Raw genomic sequence first — 20,474 nt, forward strand, 5'->3', positions numbered from 1 at the left:
CAGTAGCTCTAGGTTTTGGACTGTAAATGTATATTCTGAATGCTAAGCGGAGAGATAAAAAGGGGAAGATTTGTGAATGGTAAAGAAAACTGAACCTCTGACTAGCATTTTTAAAAGCAAAAGCCTGAACCTGAAGTCCTTTGGAGAACAGGTGCAAAAAAGAAGATAGCATAATTTTTGCACATCCTGAGTCTGGTATCACGTAAGCCTGGAACAAACATTCTGATTTGAGTGTTCATGTTTTGGTTGGTCCGCCTTTTTTTTTTAAAAAAAAGTATCAACTTTATTTTTCCTTCTTCATGATGTGGCATGAAACTACTTTTGAATCTGAGCAGTATGCTCAGGACTGCCTCTTATACGTTATCATTGGCTTCGAACACAAAGAACAAACAACAACTATCAAAATAATTCAGCCTTCCAAACCAATTTCCAAACTTCTAAACTAGAACTCATAGCCACCTTGACAGCATATAGATGGCCTGCTTGACAGCATGTAGAATATAGATAGATAATTTACAATTTATGTATGGCAGTATACATAGTTATTTATGCCCCCAGAACTTTTACTATATGGGATCAACTGGGCTTGTCTCTTGGTTTCCAGCAAAAGATAAAAAGCACTTCTTATTTTTTTAATAAATACTCCATAAAAGAGAGAAGCAAACAGTTTTGGATTATGATCTTCAGCTGTTTAAAAATAGTCATTGTTCCAGAATATTGCAATACTCTAGTAGAGTACATTCAAGCATTATTGTTCTGAAACACGCACTAAAATATATAATACATAGTGATATAAACATAGCCTGTATTGTATGCAATGATCTAACAGCAAGGAAGCATATTGTCCTAGACCAGGATTCCCCAAAGTGGACAATATCATCTCCTAAGGACTGATAAGACTGTCCAAGAAATTGTTATTTATTTGTATCGTAGTGCTATTTGTTATAGTAATATTTATTATATTATTTTCATGTAATAAATATTTTGATGTCAATGAACAATCTGAAACTTCATGAAGAGTTTGGGGACCCTTGTCCTAGACTCATTCAGGTAAGGCCACCATGTCTGGATTGCTAAATTCCAAGTAACCAGTTGATAGCAGCAAAAACATAAATAAAACTATAATTCTATACTACTATCTAGCAGTCATTTGAGTCTTTGCAGTTTAGATGTAGCCATACCCTCATGTAATGGAAAAAAAACCCTCAGTACAAGCCAATGTAGAAACAAACAAATAGCAGAAAAGTGAAATCTTTTTAAAATAGAAAATGGGGAAAATAAAGGGGAATGACAGAGGAAACTGAAAGAGCTGAAGAACTGCAGGTAGACTGGAAATAAAGACTATCAGGGATTATACATCAGAGAGATAGACAAGAATAAAGAAAAGACTAAGATTAAAGGGTATGGATTTTGGAGAAAGGAATAGTTGGAATAAATCTGGGCATCTTTTTCTTCCTTTTTCTTCTATTCGATCTTGCCTAAATATTTTCTAGCAATCAGCAGGGCAGCAATTGTCCAAGTGACTTAATAGGCAGAGTTTGTGAAGATTATAAAGCTCATTGGTTGGCTAAGGTCAATATATGAGATCCCTTCACATTCCTAAAGCTCTCTCAGCTTTGTCTACATATAGTAGGAAATTTGCAAAAATTTTGAGTCTGGAAGCTCAGAACATACATCAAATCTCCAAGTAGCCTACAAATTTCTCCAAATCAATTCATGGGAACCTGTTTGAATCAAAGGGATAATTTGATTAAATCTTCCTTAAAGTGAATCCTCCTCTTTAAGCCTAATATAACGAATGCTCAAGTTCTATAGGTCTTTACATTTGTGTCTCTTTCTGTTTACTTGTGGCAATAGCTGTGCATGCCTCCTGATATTTAAGCTTTTTTGGAATCTCTTGAAGTGGTTTGTGTTTCATGTGATTCAAGAATTTGCTTGACTGAACAATACACATGTAACTGAATAGCAGATGTAGAGAAATTAGTAAAACTCTAATTGCACCCTCCAGGCACAAAAATTTAACATATAAATACATGTTCTTTAAACCCATTGTATGCTGTTTTGATATTAATAAGCATTTATCTCTTCTAAAATCAAAACATTTGCAAATACCAGCCTATGTAAGTTTTAGTAAATTAAATTCTCAGCTTCTCACTCCTCTGATAACCTCCCATCGTGTAGTATTTATCGTACTTAAAGAATAAAAGTAAGAATATGCACTATTTGGATGTGACTATGGTACAATTAGGACCAAATAAATGATTTCCAAAATTAAGTTTGAAAAAAATGGATTTTTTTTAGCAATATTGTAAAATATCAAGCATGGGAGTGATGAAGGAATTGAAGTATTTCATGAGATATAGTGATGATACTTAGAATCAAAAAAGGCCGCTGAGTGCACTTATAAAGTAATGATATGCTGTACATGCCCGTTCTATGGCACACAAACATGCACATATATCTATAGCCCATCTTTGTTTAGGAATTCAAGACATATTCATAGTGCTCCATTCTCCTATATTACTTCACAACAATTTTGTGAGGTCCATTGGGCTGAAAGTCACAAAATGAGCTACTATGGCATTTAGATTTATATGCCACTTCACAGTGCTTTACGGCCCTCTCTAAGTGGTTTACAGAGTCGGCATATTGCCCCCAACAATCTGGGTCCTCATTTTATCAGCCTCGAAAGAATGGAAGGGTGAGTCAACCTTGAGCTGGTCAGGATCGAATTCCTGGAGTGAGCAGTAAATTAGCCTTCAGTACTGCTTGTCGATCTGAAGGTCGGCAGTTTGGCGGGTCGAATCCCGAGTGCCGCGTAACAGAGTGAGCGCCTGTTACTCGTCCCAGCTTCTGCCAACCTAGCAGTTCGAAAGCACGTAAAAATGCAAGTAGAAAAATAGGGACCACTACAGTGGGAAGGTAACAGCGTTCTGTGTGCCTTTGGCATCTAGTCATGCCGGCCACATGACCACGGAGACGTCCTCGGACAAGCGCTGGCTCTTTGGCTTTGAAACAGAGGTGAGCACCGGCCCCTAGAGTTGGAAACGACTAGCACGCGTGTGCGGGGGAACCTTTACCTTTTACCTTTACTGCATTCTAACCACTGTGCCGCCATGACTTTTCCAGTATTCCTTAGCCAATATTCCTTGGTCCTTGCCCATCCTGTTTCATTTTTCAACAGCTTCCTATTCTGAAACTGAGGGTAGACCAGCCCTTCCTTTGGTTGATAGAGATAAGGTCCTGACCTAGCCCTCAGGACGTTACATGATCCTATTTTCAAACTATCTCTGACAGTTTCCTACAACTCAAAGGAGAAGCTGGCAGGGCTTCTGAACTGTTCTGAGGTGACAACTACAGCACACAACATTGTGGTAATAAAAATAAAATATCATCAGCATAATTATGTCTGACAGGAAACAGGAAATCACAAGGAACAGTACAGAATGAAGAGATGAGAAAAGATGGAGGAGGAAAGGGAAGATCAACTCGAGAATATGCGGTAGACACTAATTACTGTGATAATTCCTCAGCATAATTCCTCACTTCAACAGTATCTCAAGTGAGAAAGAATGAGGCAAAATGCACTACTTGGACAACATAATATTTTTGATAACGTTGGTGCCTTGGCCAAACTCTATCTTCACTGTCATATATTTCTATTTCCTGGAGCCAAAGTTTGCTGTATGTAGGGAAAAGTCAGGATAGGCAATTTGTAAACTCTACCTAATGAACTCCTCAATTTAAATAGCAATGATGAACTTATTACAGCTAAATTTAGGTGTAATATCAAACAACGCAACTACCTCTTCCACATGACATATTTTGGTGTCAAAAAAGTCCTTTCAACGAAGAATGAATGGAATCATTCTGTGATTATTCAAGGGCAAATCCACAATTACATTGGACATTTAATGCCAGACTCCAAACAGCAAGCCAAATTTATTCAAATTTGCTTCATGGATTCTCATGCCAGTGTAGAATTAAGAATAGATATGTTTTGCAAATATGGAATTTAGTGTGAGATTGTTGCATAATTGGAAGGAACAGGGAGGGAGGGAGGAAAGGAAGGAAGGAAGGATTTCTGACACTTCCTGCCAGCTTCAAACAAGGAAACTCAATGGGGAAGCTGGCAGAAAATCAGAAGTTGTTCTTGCTCTTGCTATCTTTTTGCCTACCCGCTGTCATTCTGTTTCTCTGTTTGGGTAAGGAAATATCTCCAAACCCATAACCCAATAGTCCTGGGTCCTCTCTAAACACAATACCTGAAAAGTATGTGTGCAATTATTTATGCATAATTAAAAGTGTATATAGAGTGATATGAAGCATAGTATATAGTTCTGCCAGCCGTGCATACATACTGTAAACTGGTATAGTGTCAGCTCAGTACATGAAGGAATGCAGTATAAGTGTCCCAATTTTTGTTTTTGGATTATATGTATTAGATAACCCTTTTGTAAAATGTGATTATTTTAGAACTAAACCTAGAAATGGATTCTTTAGCTCTACTATGGATGTGCTGGTCTGGATCGTAATATATTTCCTGTTTCTCTCTCTTTTTCTCTAAGGTCTTTCTAAGGTCTGAGGTTTTAAAAATGTTGTGGCAACTCCTCTGTGTACCAGAAATTGTGAGAATTTGTCAGTCTTCCTTGAATAGATAGGAGATGCCAACAGGATTGGGCCAAGTCAAACAAGTAAAAAGAAGTTTTCACCATTTATATGTTTACATAATATATTAATAGGACTGGTGTTTGGTTATAAAACATTTGTCTTTTGCACATTGTGTTCAAAATGAAAGACAGAACGTGTGAAACTTGGGATAATTTTTTGGAGTTAACTGAGAAAGAACAAGTGGAATCTTTCTGATGGACTCTTAAACTTCTCCCTTGACTTTAACATTCTTTCTTTAAATATTAACTATTTTTTATTGTTCAGCAGTTGCATTTTGATAATATGTTTTAGGAAAAAGGGTTCTGTTCTTTTATCAGCTTTCTGTCTTGATAAGCACATATCTATGCTGGTGACTCTGAATTTTCAGGTTTTGAAAATATGTTCACTGCAGACCTTAACAGTTATGGTAATTTGACCAATCAAGCATCTACGTTTATTTAGTAATTTCATTTAGTATATTTATTTTGTTATATTTTAGCTAATTTGTTTAGTATATTTATTTGTGTAAGTTTATTTAGCAATTTATTTAGCTCTCTTGCTGTGGAATTTCTTTTAATTGCTTATATTTCCACCATTTTATTTTATTTGGCATTGCTCCTGTACCAGTTCTATAAATGGTAGAATAATACAAAGATAAAGCAAAATAAAATGTGTGGTATGAGACTTATGGCAGTCGATAGCAGCATCTCACTAACACTGATTTTCTGATTCTTTAGGAACATTTATAAATTGGAATAAGCAGAAGTCTCAAGATAGAACACAGGGCACTTTTTTTCCTTTTGCTTAATCTATTTCTTCTATGACCACTTAATAGTTTATATTTTTGACTGGTCTTCTCTGTCAAGTGTCCATACCTTGGGCTACAAACCACCCACGTTACTGCTCTCCAGATATGTTACATAATAATTGTCACAGATAAAATGAGCTCTAGATCAAAATATGTGGATGGTATTATTGACGTTGACAAATGGGGATTTACCAAAAATAACCTTGAGGATTTCAGAATCTGGCCTAAGTGCTGGGATGATTACAGGAAGACCTTTTTTACAGGTTTGTCTTTCACTCTGAACATGCTTAAATGTTTTTGAGACTGAGCATTTTTAAATGTTCCCCTTTTAGTCTCTGGTCTTAGTAAATTTGAGGTAGTGCAGGTACTCCTTGTTTAGAAGCTGCTCACAGTTGCAAATGTGATGAAAATATAACTTTGATTCCAATCCTAACATTTACAACCTTTGCAGGTTTGAAAAGCAAAGGCAAGCTAAAGTAAGATCATAAGCAAAGCTGAGGTCACTAAATGAGCACTTTCCATAATAAGAATTATATTGTATCTGCTGAACATTTCTGGATCAAAAAGATTTGGCTATTTCAATATAACTTGAATAGCATAACAATAAAGATTATTTTCTTCAAGTATGTACTGTCTTTTAAGTCCTATACAGTATATCCAACAAATGGCAACCAAAGAATTTTTGTCGTGCTTATTCTTTATATTCACTCCAGAAGCAGAGGGCCTTTTATATTTCCATTCTGGGAAATGTTTTGAGGGCCATATTCTCTCCCTCCCCCCTTTTTAATGGGGTAAAAGAAACTGAATAGCCAAAGAAGAAAAAAAGGCTCTTCCAATACAAGCAAGAACATCATCAAACCTAGTCAGAAGTGAGTCTCACTAGATTCAATGTGTTCTATAAGTCCCAAATAACCTCATGTAAGATTGTAGCCTCTTTTTAGGGAACTAAAACAATAGATTTGCTATATAAATTACACAGCAGCCAATTCTATATATCCCTTTCTTTCTGGCTAGTACAAAAATTTCACTGATTCCATCTGGGACTGGAAATTAGCAGGTTGAGGTTGGTTAGTTGGATAGAAGGCTACTAGGCAATATAAGAGCTATAAACTAGAAAGGGAAGTGCAGGTAGTCCTCACTAAACCACCTGTCACTTAACAAACATTCAAAATTATGATGGCTTTGGAAAGGGTGCCTTAGGGCCTATAAAGGACTTCCAACTCATAAAATATTGTGCACCACATCCTGCAATCACATGACTGAATTTCAAGTGTTTGGAAACCAGTTCACATTTATGATGTTTGCAGCATCTGGTTGCAGTTACGTAACCATGATTTGCAACGTTTTTGTGATTTTCCAACAGAAAATGGCAAAACACAGCCACTGCATATGGTGCATTTGCTTAATGATCATGTGATTCATTTAATGACTGTGGTGAATCAGTTTACAACCATCGTAAAATGATTGTAAAATTAAGCCGGGTCATTGGTGATAACCACCCTGACTTATGAGCAAAATTTAACCATCTGTTAAAAATAATAATAATGCAAAAGAAAGCCTTGGCAATGTGTGGCATAGTAGTATGCTCTGTTCAGAAAACTGTTTTGGTGTGCCAATGTAATTCAACTGGAACTCAGTTTACCTGGGTAGCAACTTTACTTTTCCTCTGTAGTTTGCAATATCTGGATGTCCTCATTGGGACTTGAAAGCTAAGTAGTGCTGGGCCTCACATGAAACCAGCTGTAACCATGCAAGTCATTTCTATGACATATCTACAAGAAGTTAAGCTGACTTGAAGGAGACCACATTTTGAAACACAATGAAACAACACAGCTCAAACCAGATAGCACTGAATGTATCTGCAACTTTTCATCAGCTTCTGATAAATAATTTAAAAAATCCCTTTATTTCCTTTTCTCCATCTTTTTTTTTAAACTTTCAGTGCATAACAAAATGCAGTGAAGAAAAACATATTTATAATTTGTGCCTCAGGGTGAATGTATTGGAACTTCATTAAATGTAGCTAGAGTGGGCCCCACTCAGTCTCTTCTCTCAACTTTTGCACAAGGGAATAAGAATCTTCTGTGTACTAACCTGCAAAGGAAGGCAAATTATAATTTGCTACTATAATTTGATCTTAACTGGATGAAAACCGATCACAAGTTCAATAATAGGAGGATGACCAATCCTGTACTGGTAAATGGGCATCATATGTATATGTCCCCAAGAACTCCCAAGGAAAAGAAGAATGTAGCTGAAATAGCATTAAACCATTCAAAAATATATTCAGTTCAGTTGTTTGGAGGATTTTCCCATTGTAAAGTTTAATTGTGGAACCACACTTTAAAACAATATGACTGTTTCATGAAATTTGTGTCAGTTGATTAGTATGTACTTTGATGTTCATACATGTTCATTTAATGTTCAGAAGAGCATTTTAATGTCTGAAGGGAGTAAAATGAAATCAATCAGAAATTCTACTGTCAAAGGCCAATAATTCATATATTATTGCTGCCTCTTTTTTTTTTATTCACATGATGTCTTATTCAGGACTGTACCTATCTTACAAAATTCATTATGTGTCATTGGAATGAAATGCTACCTATCCTGAGGGGGACAATTCAGTACTAGCATAGTTTTTTTTAGGACGAGAAGCGTGTTTTTTTTAGTACAGAGAAAGCAATTTAAGATAAATAAAAATAAATTGAATCAAATACTTTATTTGGCCAAGTATCATTAGACACACAAGTAAATTGTGCAATTCAATATTGGAATGAATTGATCTAGAAAGTTATGGATTTATTGAGTAGGTGGTTTACAAATAAAGCAGCAGCAGTAAGTAGCAAAATTGCTGGAGATATTTTATTTTAAAATGTCTAGTTTCAAAGGTGTGGATTGAGGAGCATTTGTGGCAGTTGAGACAAAATGAACTCAATTATCCAATCTATGATAGAAGACTAGCTATTGTCGCTTTGCTACAATGCATTTGAAATAATTATTATACTGTTTTATTTTTCATCAAATGGCCAGTGAATAAAAATGTATGAGTGCTTTTTAACCATTTGTAAAGAGACATTGAAGGAATAAGTGAGAGATTTTGTTTCAGGCTGGCAGGATTTCCCCCCCCCCCTCTCCCTCTTTTCCAGGTTTCCAGGAGCACTGATAGGAGATGGATTGGACTGGACAACTTTGCAATCATTATTGCCTTTTGCCTTAAATGCCTCTGAGTTCCAATTAATTATTGCAGTATTGAAGGAAGGTCCTGCATGAAGAAAAAAAAACAGGCTCTTGCCTTTGCCTAAGAAGACCTTTCTCTTTTCAATGCCAATCTTAAAAAAGAAAAAGATTAATGTTTTCTCCTTAAAATCTTGACATCAATATTTGTCCATGTGCTCCAACATGTGACTATACCAGACTTGCTTCGTCCCAATATCTTAATTGGCTACAGTGCAGATCAACATTCAAATGATAATTCTGAGCTTTTCCTCTTTTTCAGTCTTCACATGCTCCTAGTGTAAGTAATGCTTAAATATGGGTAACAATTTAAAATAAAGAATAGCAAAACTGCCCTGGAATATGAGGAAAATACCTATGCCCTAAATATAGGTTTCAGATAGTGACGCAGAGAATATTTAGTAAAATGTGTTCAGAAAAACCATATGATTTAACCATTATATGAACATGACAAATGTACTCATGTAACATACTTATTTTCCTTTTTTTGGGAATTATATTTCTCCTTTCCTTCATTGCTCAAGACAGCATATATAAATAGTACTCTGTCCATAAATTCCCTAACAATAGAAACCTTGTGGTATATGTTGAGCTGAGATTGGCTTAAAGTTATCCAGTAAACTTCCATGGTTAAAGGTGGAACTAGGGAAACATGGTTTCTCCAGTTCCACTCAAATATTTTAACCACAACCTCATACTGGCTCAGAACATTTTGGTTGCCGAATGCATATTTCTTCAGAAAGGGTTGGGAATTATTTCAGCTGCTATTAATTTGATCACAGAATTGGTTATATCGATGGCTGATTGCTTAATGCAAATATAGGCAACCTTGTGTTCCCTCACAGTCACTTACCTTTAACCATGCTGGTTGGGATTGAATAGAATAGAATAACAGAATTGGAAGGGACCTTGGAGGTCTTATAGTCCAACCCTCTGCTCAGGCTGGAAACCCTGTGTCATTTCAGACAAATGGTTGTCCAATCTCATCTTAAAAACTTCCAGTGTTGGAGCATTCACAATTTCTGGAGGCACGTTGTTCCACTGATTAATTGTTCTGTCAGGAAATTTCTCCTTAGTTCTAGGTTGCTTCTCTCTTTGATTAGTTTCCATCCATTGCTTCTTGTCCTGCCTTCAGGTGCTTTGGATAATAGCTTGACTCTCTCTTCTTTGTGGCAACCCCTGAGATAATGGAACACTGCTATCATGTCATTCCTAGGCCTTCTCTTCATTAAACTAGGCATACCCAATTCCAGCAACCCTTCTTTATAGGTTTTAGCTTCCAGTTCCCTAATAATCTTTATTGCTCTTCTTTGTACTCTTTCTAGAGTCTCACCATTTTTTTTACATTATGGTGACCAAAACTGGATGCAGTATTCCATGTGTGGCCTTATCAAGGCATTGTAAAGTGGTATTAGCACTTCACGTGATCTTGATTCTATCCGTCTGTTAATGTAACCTAGCACTGTGTTGGCTTTTTTGGCAGCTGCAGCACGCTGCTGGCTCATATATAAGTGATTGTCTATTAGGACTCCGAGATCCCTCTCACAGTTGCTACTATTGAGCAAGGTACCACCTATACTGTACCTGTGCTTTTGGTTTTTCTTGCCTAGATGTAGAACCTTACTTTTTCACCATTAAATTTAATTTTGTTAGATAGCGCCCGATGTTCAAGTCTATCAAGATCTTTCTGTATCTTCAGCCTATCTTCTGGAGTGTTGGCTATTCCTGCCAGCTTGGTGTCGTCTGCAAATTTGATGAGTTTCGTTCTATCCCCTCATTCAAATCATTGATGAAGATGTTTGTTTATTTATTTATTTTTATTTATTTAATAATATTTCTATACCGCCCTTCTCCCTGAGGACACAGGGCGGTTCACAGGGCAAGAATAAAATACAAGAGGGATTGAAGAGGGATTGGTGAATATGGGGATCCAAAATCTATAAGATACCTATTGCAATGTGATCTGGAATTGGCACATGTTACCATCAATCCATTGCAATGAACAGATCAATCCCTGTTTGCTTAGGTGTTGCACCTCCCTGCAGAGAGGCAAGAATTATTCAAACATATTTTGCAGATTCCTACTGAGCTGTGTTGGGTTCCAGGGGAAACTTGGGGTTGTTTCTGGGACTCTGATATGTGGTTTAACTCAGGTCTTAGTTGCTACTTGGAATGAGATGGCCTTGGATTGGATTGTGCCTATGCTGCCTCTTTCTGTAGGTAGATCCCAAAGAGCCCTGTGGTGTTCAGAGGATCTTTGAGTGTCGAAGTGCCATAAGATGTACTTAGAATACTGCTGGAGGAAAACAAAGGTTGTACTTAACCAAACATGTACTCCAGAGGGTAAGAGTGCTTTTTAAGGTGATTCATTCAAATGTAGCTATTTCTCTCCCCTTATAGTGTCCACAGAGTACCAAATATTGGCTCTCTTCAGAGTAACCTGGTCCCTCCTTAGTAAAGAGGGGTTGTGGGGATGCCTACAGGGACTATTCTAGCCATCTGTCAGATAACGTTGCTTGGATTAATTCAGAATTGGAACCTGTAGGAATTGATGAAATGGACCGGTTCCTTGCTGTGAGTTAGCTAAATCACTTGTCTTTTAAATTCCTGTCCCTCCTGCTTAATTAATGTCACCTAGGAGGTGACAGGTGGTTAAGTCCAGGCAGTGGTGAATGCATCTCTGTGAAGGGGTAGTTCATTCCATCTTGAAGGAGGCAGTTGTTTGCCTCCCTCTTAAGAGACCATTGCTATATCTAATGATTTTCCCTCCACTTTTCAGTATTTCCTTTTAGGGAATGTGGTTGGCCTAGAGGAGTTTGGAAGAAGAATTATCTAGACCTTTAACAGTCAGGATTCAGGCCTGATTACAATACTGAGGCAGCATCATTGTGCTTGTGAATGACCTCTGGTGAGCTCAAGATTGGCATAGTGTATTTATTCTGGTCCTCTTTGATTTCTCAGAAGCCTTAAATACCATCAATTTTTGTATCCTTCTTGCCTGGTTTAGAGAATTGGCAGGCATTGTGTTTTGGTGGTTATTCTTCTTCAAGGTCAGTTCTACTTGGTGTTGGTAGGAGATGAGAGTTCAGGTTTATGGGATGCCTCAGGGCACTAACTTCTAATCACTCTATTTAACATCTACATGAACTTTCTGGGTGAGATATCTGCCAGCATGGGGTGTAGTATCAGATCATGCTGATGGCAGTGATGCATTTCTACCTTGTGCTAAGTGATGCCACAGAGGCCCTTTCCCAGTGCCTGTCTGGAGGCTGAAGGTCTAGATAGGGAAGAACAGGCTTCAGTTCAACCCTGGTAGGAATGTTGGTGGGTCTAGAAGTTTTCTACTTTTAATTCTGCCTGGGGAAGCACTTCCCTTGTCAGAGTCAGTGTACAACTTGGAGGTTCTCTTGGGCTCATGGCTCCTAATTAAAGAACAGGTGCAACCATGACTGGGAGAGCCATTGCTTAGGTTTGGCTTGTGCACCTATTTTTAAAGGGAAGAGCTGACACAATTGCATCCATATCTGGATTGGGAGATCCTGCTAAGCGTGACTCTTCCTTAGTCATCTCCTGTTTGGATTTCTGTAACACACTGTATATGGGGCTGCCCTTAAAGAACATTTGGAGCTGCGACTGGTCCAGAATTCAGTGGAGTGGGGTTTTTCTTTTTTAATCTTGCCACACTGATATAATACTGCTACTCCATGGGCCAGTGCAGGCTCTCAGGCTTCAGGTGCCGTTCAAGGTGTTGATTGTTACCTATAAAGCCCTGTATGGCACAGGGCCAGGCTACTTCAGGATCATCTTTCTCTCATTGTTTCTGCTCGCCACTTTAGATCTAGCAGAGGGGTCTTGTTCCAGATCCCGTCCATGAAACATCATATTGTTGGACCCAGGAGTCATGCTTTCTGTGCGGCAATCCTTGCCTTGTGGAATAGCAGTCCTCTCAGAGAGCCAGAGAGACCCTACCCTGTTAGCCTTTTGTAAGGCTCTGAAGGCCTGCCTGTTTCCCCAGGTATCTGGGCCAGAGTAGGCAAGCTAACCTGGGGGGGGGATGTGGAGGATTTTAGGACTGGAATGGGAGTAGGATTCACTTTGCACATTGTGGGTTATTGCTGTGAATGATTGAGTTTTTTAAAAAATTCTTTGTATGCTATCCAGAGACAGATGGGCAGTCCTATAAAACAGGGGTCCCCAACCCTTGGGGCACTATTCAGAACCAGGCTGCGTGAGCAGCAGGCCAGAGAGCATGCAGATGCATGTTCAGCTCAACTTGTGCAAGTCGAGTTATGTGCACCTGTGTATGTGCACTGCCCTGCCCATTGTGCGGCCCAGTTCCCCTCTTCTCCCTCAAAGCTGGACCACAAAGGTTGGGGACCGCTAAAAATAAATTATTTAAATAAATAAATAAGACTTGCTGCTTGATACTAGCGATTTGATCTATTAATCTGGTGTTTTCTATATCTAAATACTGTGTCCCAAAGGTGCTTTTTCAAAAGGCAACTGAACTTTCTTTGTTTTTCCTTGAAGACGTTTCGCTTCTCATCCAAGAAGCTTCTTCAGTTCTGACTGAATGGTGGAGAATGGAAGGATTTATATTCCTTGAGGTCATCTGGTCATTAGCACTCTTTTTGTTCCACACCCATTTGCACTATTTGGGCGACCCTGAGGGTACAGATAAACCTCCAAGTGGCTTCAACAACTCTCAGAAAGAGTGCTAATGACCAGATGACTGCAAAGAAGAATATAAATCCTTCCATTGTGCACCATTCAGTCAGAACTGAAGGAGCTTCTTGAATGAGAAGCAAAACATCTTGAAGGAAAATCAAAGAAAATTCAGTTGTCTTTTGAAAAAGGCACCTTTGGGACAACATGACCTGGATGACTGAGAATCTCTGTAGACATTTAAAGACTCCGTGCTACATCTCCTGCACTGTAGCACAAAGGTCAATTGTTAGGTTATGCCTGGTCAGGATTCAACTTGTGTTCTAATTGTACATCTATTTCTTAATAAATATACATCCATAGATTTGAATGATTGAATTGCTGCTTCAGTGCATAAAGGTACATATCCAAGTATAGTGCATTCTGACTGGGCAGATTTTATGCAGGGTTGTCACATTTTAGACAATATCAGATTTATAGTTGGTTTAATTCTTCCTTTAATTCATTTAATTCATATACAAGACCATTAGGTTCTTTGAATACTAAGAAAGCCCTGAATTTTACAATATATTATCATACAAATTAAATACAATCCAGGCATCTGATTTTTTTTGTACATTTTCTACACATGCGTGTGCACACACACACACGTACACACACACACACACATCATATTATGTATTTGGTTTTTAATTCTTTACACCACCTAGCATCATCTTAGTGAGATGGGTGACTGTATAACTAAAACAAATAAATAAGTTAATGATTTTTATGAGTTTTAGAAAGTCCAGAAATCCCTATTTCTAATCCCATTTTAATCATATCTGAGTTTAGCACCCTGTCTCATGATTCCACAAATTGAAGTCAGTCCAAAATGATACTATTAAGTCAGGAACTAATTCAGAAAATATAGATTGGAGTGGGGTTGATTATGATCTGACTCTTTTCTCAATTGGTAAATTTGAATTTATCTCCTGTTTTGATGCAAAATAAAAAAAATAATCTAAACAGGTGGTCTAGAATTGTTCTGAATATCTAGGATAATAGAAATATTATTAAGATGAATGTAACTCAGAAGTTGATTTATATTTTGAGATGCCATTCTGATTGTATCCCATGATTTTAATTTATTTACAGGATGCTGAATATATTTCTTTGGGAAAGACAACCTTTGTGATTTCTACTGCACAATTTGTAAAGTCACATTGAGGAATGTGGATTTAACTTTCCGTTTTTTTCAGGCTCATTACTGTGGCATTATTTTAGCTTTGATTATTGGCTAGTATAAGGAACTTTAGAATCTCCCTCTTCCTAGAAATCTGCTCAGGAGATATTATTTGACTTCACTGAAATCCTGGCATGTATTGGAATCTCAGTTTCTTCAGGCATTGATGTCAGTACTACACTTTAATGCTGCAAGTTTTATATGGAAATTATTAGGCCACATATATTATTTTGATCCATTTTACAAAAAAAGTTATTATAGGATAAACCAAGTTTTAAAATGACATTTACATCTTTTTAGGGGAGGTAATAAGCTGCATTTCTCACAGTGTTATTACTTTGGATGAACTCACTTCTGATGAAATCTTTAAAAAGCTTTTGCAGAATTAAAAATAAAGTTTGATTTACCTCAGAGTGCTTTTTGGCAGTCTATTCAATTTAAACATTTCTTATTTGGTTTATACCATATCTGAAGTGGAAGAATTGATTGGCTCCTAGCTAGAAGTCTTATTAAAACAGGAAGATAATAAAGCTGATATCAGACACTTTACATGACCCATAAAATAAGCTGATATCTCCAGTTCACATAAATCAGTGCAAGTTCCCTTTAAACATGCAATTAGTGTTGTATGATTTTAAAATGAGATTATTTCAACAACAAAAAATGTTTCATTTATATTAAACATTTCAGTTAATTGTAAAAAGAGTTCATTTACTTGTTTTATATGATAGACATCTACCAGAGAGTGGTGAACAAAATTATTCATTACATGCAAACAACAAAAAAACCCTATATCAGGGTGTCTCAAAGTATTCAATAGAAACATAATAGATGTAACAGCATCCTCATCAGTGGTCTATTAACACCCAGCCCCCCCCCCAGCTAAGTTCTCATAGCTTTCTGAAAGACCAGCAGTAGGGATAATCTGTATCTCTGTCAAGAAGCAGACATAACAGAGAAGACATGGTTCATATGGCCAAGTTCACTGCTTCACCAATGGGACCCAGAGCATGCATATTTTGCTCAAATTGGTGGGACAGCAAAAATCATTACAAAGATACATCCCATGGGTAACCTAGTCACATGCCATGGAGGATTTTAAAGATGACAACCAGAATCTTGAATTATATTGGAAGCATTCTGGGAATAATATAGTTTAGGTAGCAATAATGTTATGTGGATGACCTACGGAGCACCCACTACTGTACAGGCTGCTTTGATCTGGACCAGCTGAAGCTCCAAATGCTCTTCAAAGTTAGAGAAACATGAAATCTTCACCTAATGACAACTTGATCCTGACCTAATGACTGCAAACAGGAGTACCAAAACTGCTGTTGCTAAGCAGCATGGTCATGTGATGTTTCCATCACTTACTAATGGAAATTCCAATGCCAACTAGGTTTACTCTATAGAAGATGGACAGTGGCTGGCTGTGGTTAGTACGATTTTGATTTCTGGAATTTCAGAATGAATTTAGTTTAATTCTGTGCAATAGATCCTAGAGTACATGTCTGAAAACAATACGACTGGTTGGTTCTTATTTGGACTACTTAGATCCAAAGGTGACAAAATCTTAACCTATCATCCAGGGACAGAAGCCCAGATGCATGAGCTTTCCCTGCCCTCAAACCAATTCAGCAGAGATAATGGACTGAAGAGGAAGCTGCTTTCTGCCTGAAGTAAACTGCAGTCCTACCACAAAAGCTAGTTTGGCAATGTGTGTGCAGAAGAAAATGTTTCTGCTATTGCTATCTAGGATGAATCATCTTGCATTTCGGAAAATGCTCTCTTGCTCTGCTGAAATGTTGAATAATTAAGCACCAAGGTATCTGAGCCAACAGTGTTTGGTAGTCTAAATATTTGGGAATCAGTTTTACTGCAGCAAATATGTGATAAATTGACCCTTCCTTCCTTCCTTCCTTCCTTCCTTCCTTCCTTCCTTCCTTCCTTCCTTCCTTCCTTCCTTCCTTCCTTCCCTTTTTTTTCCAAAAAACCTTTAAATTGCACAATGATGGAGGTGGATAGCAAGTTTAATTGATAACCAGACATTTGATTTATAAACAAATCTGCATTGTATTTACAGTTAAATTTGCAGAGGAAGCAATTTTGTTTTGCTTAGAAAGTAGAATACCTTTGGGTGGAGGACAGGCACGCTGCCATTACTTTGCCAGCCAAGAAATCCACTCTATTTATCTGATTTATCTGAAGTGTGACCCCCAAGTGAGGAGAAAGAGAATGGCTAGGTTGCCCTTGACTTACTTTGGGACTGGGATGTGCTGTATGTGTAAAATGCTTTGAGCTGCTGGAGCTATTTCAGAGTCATAAGTCTCCTCCTTATGTAAATAATCATGACATATGCCTCTGCTTACTGCTGAGCCTGAGGGGGTCGGAAAGTGGGTGGAGGCTGATTGCTGGCTTCTGTCGTATGTTCATGAGTATGTATTTATGGAGAGTCGTTCAATCTCTCTCCCTTCTGAGGATACATGGTTCTCGGCTGCTGACAATGACTGCCTGCTTGGAGTTCTGCACCTCCGTCCTGTGAAAGAGAAAGCTGCAAGGTAGCCAAGCCACCTTGCGCAGTACGATGGGGGGACAGCTAACGAGAAGCACAATATACGGTAAGGAGCTGGCCAGCAGCACTGATGGTTAGACAGCAAATACTTAATATTGGTAGATTGCTTGCCTTTTGCCTGAGCCCTCTGCAGCAAGGGACAGTATGGCTCAGAAAGGTAAGTGAGTTATAGCAGGGAGCTGCAGTCTGCCCTGTCTCCTTCGTACTCGGTGCCTTTTCTTTTAAAGACGATCTTTCAGTGAAAGACTTTATTTAATCCAGAATCCACAAGGGAGGGAGGGAGGGAAAGAGTGAGTGAGTGTGTGTGTGTGTGTGTGTGTGTGTGTGTGAGAAAGAGAGAGAGAGACTGTATCTATATGCCTATTTTATCTGATTGTATGTGATAAGCTGCTTTTGTTTTATTGCTTCAGACAAATTTGTCTAAAGAATATTGCTTCCTGTGGGTTGACAGATATCCTGTATGGGAAAAGAAAAAGAAAAGAGCATTGGGAGTGTTTGACAAGAAAGTCTGGAGGCACAGAAGATGCACTCATTTAGAAAATGGATCAGGGTTTTACCTTAAAGATTTCCTGGATAGCTTTACAGTACAGCTTGTTAAGAGCTAGTCCGTTGTAAAGCCTTTTAGCACAGAATGCTGCTTGCCTTGACAGGATCATGGAAAGGAGTACATAAGAGAAGAAGGAGGGGCATTGCAGGGACAAAAGTTTCAAGATGATGAACAAGAGGGAATATTCTCTGGATGCTTATAGTAGGTGATTCTGGCACACATTAAGGCATGTCAGTCTGAGTAATTCCAATGGGAAAGTTAATAAGCATTGCTTCACACTGGTATCAATAAGGCTGACCAGTGCTTAAACTTTGGATGGAGCAGAATATACTTAACACAGAAATTATTTATTCTTCACAGCTGTTTTCTGTTACTTTTTTGCATTGCATAGGAAACTCTTTTATTTTATTTAATACAAATGGCCATATCTCAGCTTTACAATAGAATGATAGTAGACTTCATGGGTGTATCTTTGTTTACAATATGGTATTAATGTGGAAGGTATCATTTGTTTTCACAATGTTACATGTGATAGCTGTATCTAAGATGCTTGCATTGATTTTTTTTTACAAATTGCTAATAAAAATTCAAATGAGTTATGTGTCAAATGATTAGATTTTCCATGCCCTTACTTCATTCTCAATATGCAACCAGAATATTTTAGAATAGAGCTGATACTCATTTTTATAAGCATATCACATGTTACGTACTGTTTGCAGAACAAGGTTAATGTATTTTCACAACAAAACTGAGAAATCCAATACACACTGCTGGTTTTTTTTCAAATTTTAAAGTTTATGTGGTGCTAACCTAGGTGAATAATTACTATCATGAATCTGTCTAAAATGTTTGCCTTAATTGGCTTAGTTTATTTGGAGAACAGTTAAAACATGGAGGATAATGCAGGAAAAAGGATGTATATGTTTAGCCTGATATGGAAGAAAAATTATTTCAGTTAATGAAATCTGCAGGCACAAGATTCTAGTTGCTGCAAAAGTCCTATTAAAACTAAAAAGAAAATGGAAATGAAAAAAGATGATAGATTGGTAGTGGTTGATACATCCATCCTTTCTTTCTTTCTTCCTTCCTCTCTCCCTTCCTCTCTCCCTCCCCATCCGTGTTGACTCCTGGTCACTGCAAGGACTAGTCGTTCCAGCAGTTTGCTTGGCAATATTTTCAAAAGTGATTTGCTATTGCCTTGCCATTGCTTTCTTCCTAGAGCTAAGTGAGAGTGACTAGCTCAAAGTCTCTAGCTAGCTTTGTGCCAATGGTAGGGCTAAAACTTAATGTCTCTCAGTTTCTAGTCACATGCCTTAAAAACTACACCAAACTGCCTTGATAGGTCTCATAATCAGGACTAGAAAATTCTATTATTGTTTTGAAATAAGTTACTGAATCACATTGGAAAAGGATACAAAATACTGAAAAATACTGGAACCTGATATTCCTGAAGAACTTAATTTGCATCCATTCTTGAAAGTTATATCCATGCTATTGTTTAAGTATGGAATTTTCTCATTATGCACAGAACAGATGAACAATAGACAGACTGTTCACAGTAATAATATACTAATTTAATTTTGTGCAAACTAAGACAATCCTTTTATATGCAATATGAATCAAAGTATTTTCTAAAAACTCAACAGAAGTGGTTATTTTCTTAAAATTAGGCAGTCAGTTGGGTCCTTCCTTCCCCTTTCTATTAGATTATACTGAATTTGTTGACTAAATTTACATAATGTTCTCCTGGTATTGATTTGAAGCACAGTTGCATGTATAAGCATACATTTAGCTTATTACATTCAGAGTAATAAAGGTGTTTTATAATTCTATTATTTAGAGATGTATGATTAGGGGCTGTATATAGCTCTCAGGAAGCACATTTTGATCTATGTAGAAAGCAAAGTTGGTTTAAACATCTCATACAACTTCTCTTCTGGTTCATTTAAATTTGGAATAAGGTAAATATTTTGCATGTTTTTAATAAAATAGCTTCTTCCGTTTAATTATATCCTGTTCTTGGAGAATGCCTGGCATGTTCCTGCAGTTTTCTTGGCAAAGTTTTCCAGAAAATTTTACCATTGCCTCCTTCCTTGGGCTGACACAAAATGAGTGACCCCAGATCACCCAGCTGGTTTTGTGCCCAAGTCTACACTAGAATTGAGAGTCTTTCCATTACTATCCTGGTGCGTACGTCACTACGGCAAAGTGTTCCAGCAGTAATAAAAAAATTAATTTCGTGTTATGGAGTCTTAGGAAGGATTTTTTAAAAACAATTTTATTAAACTGATTGAAATATAAAAATCAAATGAAAAGGAAAAGAGTGGAAAAAGGGGGAAGGAAAAAGGGGAACAAAAGAAGTTAGAATATAGGCAAAAGAAAGAAAAGCATTGACTGCTGACTCTTTTTAGCATAGTAGAATGAAGTAATAACATTATAGCCTTTTTTATAGCCTTTTACTTTTATATACTTATTATGTGCTAACCATTTCTATAACAGAAAATTTATCTAATCAGCAGAACCCAAAGTTTCACTTTTTTCCATATTAAGCACAAAATTCAGAAGTAGTTTCCAAGTAGAAACAAAGTTGGACGTATTATTTTCTTTGATTAAGCAGTTAATTTAGCCATCTCTGCTAGATCCATCAGTTTTCCAGCCATTCATCCATTGTGGCAATGAGCGTATCTTTGCAGTTTTGTGCATAAAGCATTCTGGCTGCTGTCAACATATAGAACAGCAATGGGGATTCTTAGGAAGAAATTGAAAAGAATAC

General features: G+C 37.3%; 1 protein-coding gene across 2 annotated transcripts in view; it reads left to right on the top strand.

The window, feature by feature from the left end:
- NEURL1 (neuralized E3 ubiquitin protein ligase 1) overlaps nucleotides 1–20,474 on the top strand; it is a gene marked incomplete at both ends in the record, with an annotated part of 129,262 nt that overhangs the window by 54,577 nt on the left and 54,211 nt on the right. Inside the window, one exon of one of the 2 annotated variants that reach the window (XM_083363761.1) lies at nucleotides 17,167–17,200. The exons of the other annotated variant lie outside the window; for it this stretch is intronic. Within the exon in view, the coding sequence (XP_083219887.1) occupies nucleotides 17,167–17,200 (34 nt within the window). Of the gene's footprint in view, nucleotides 1–17,166; nucleotides 17,201–20,474 lie in introns of those variants that run through there. 2 annotated transcript variants of the gene reach the window in all.

The sequence above is a fragment of the Vipera ursinii genome, assembly GCF_947247035.1.
Source record: "Vipera ursinii genome assembly, chromosome: 5".
In the NCBI taxonomy this organism is placed as follows: Eukaryota; Metazoa; Chordata; class Lepidosauria; order Squamata; family Viperidae; genus Vipera; species Vipera ursinii.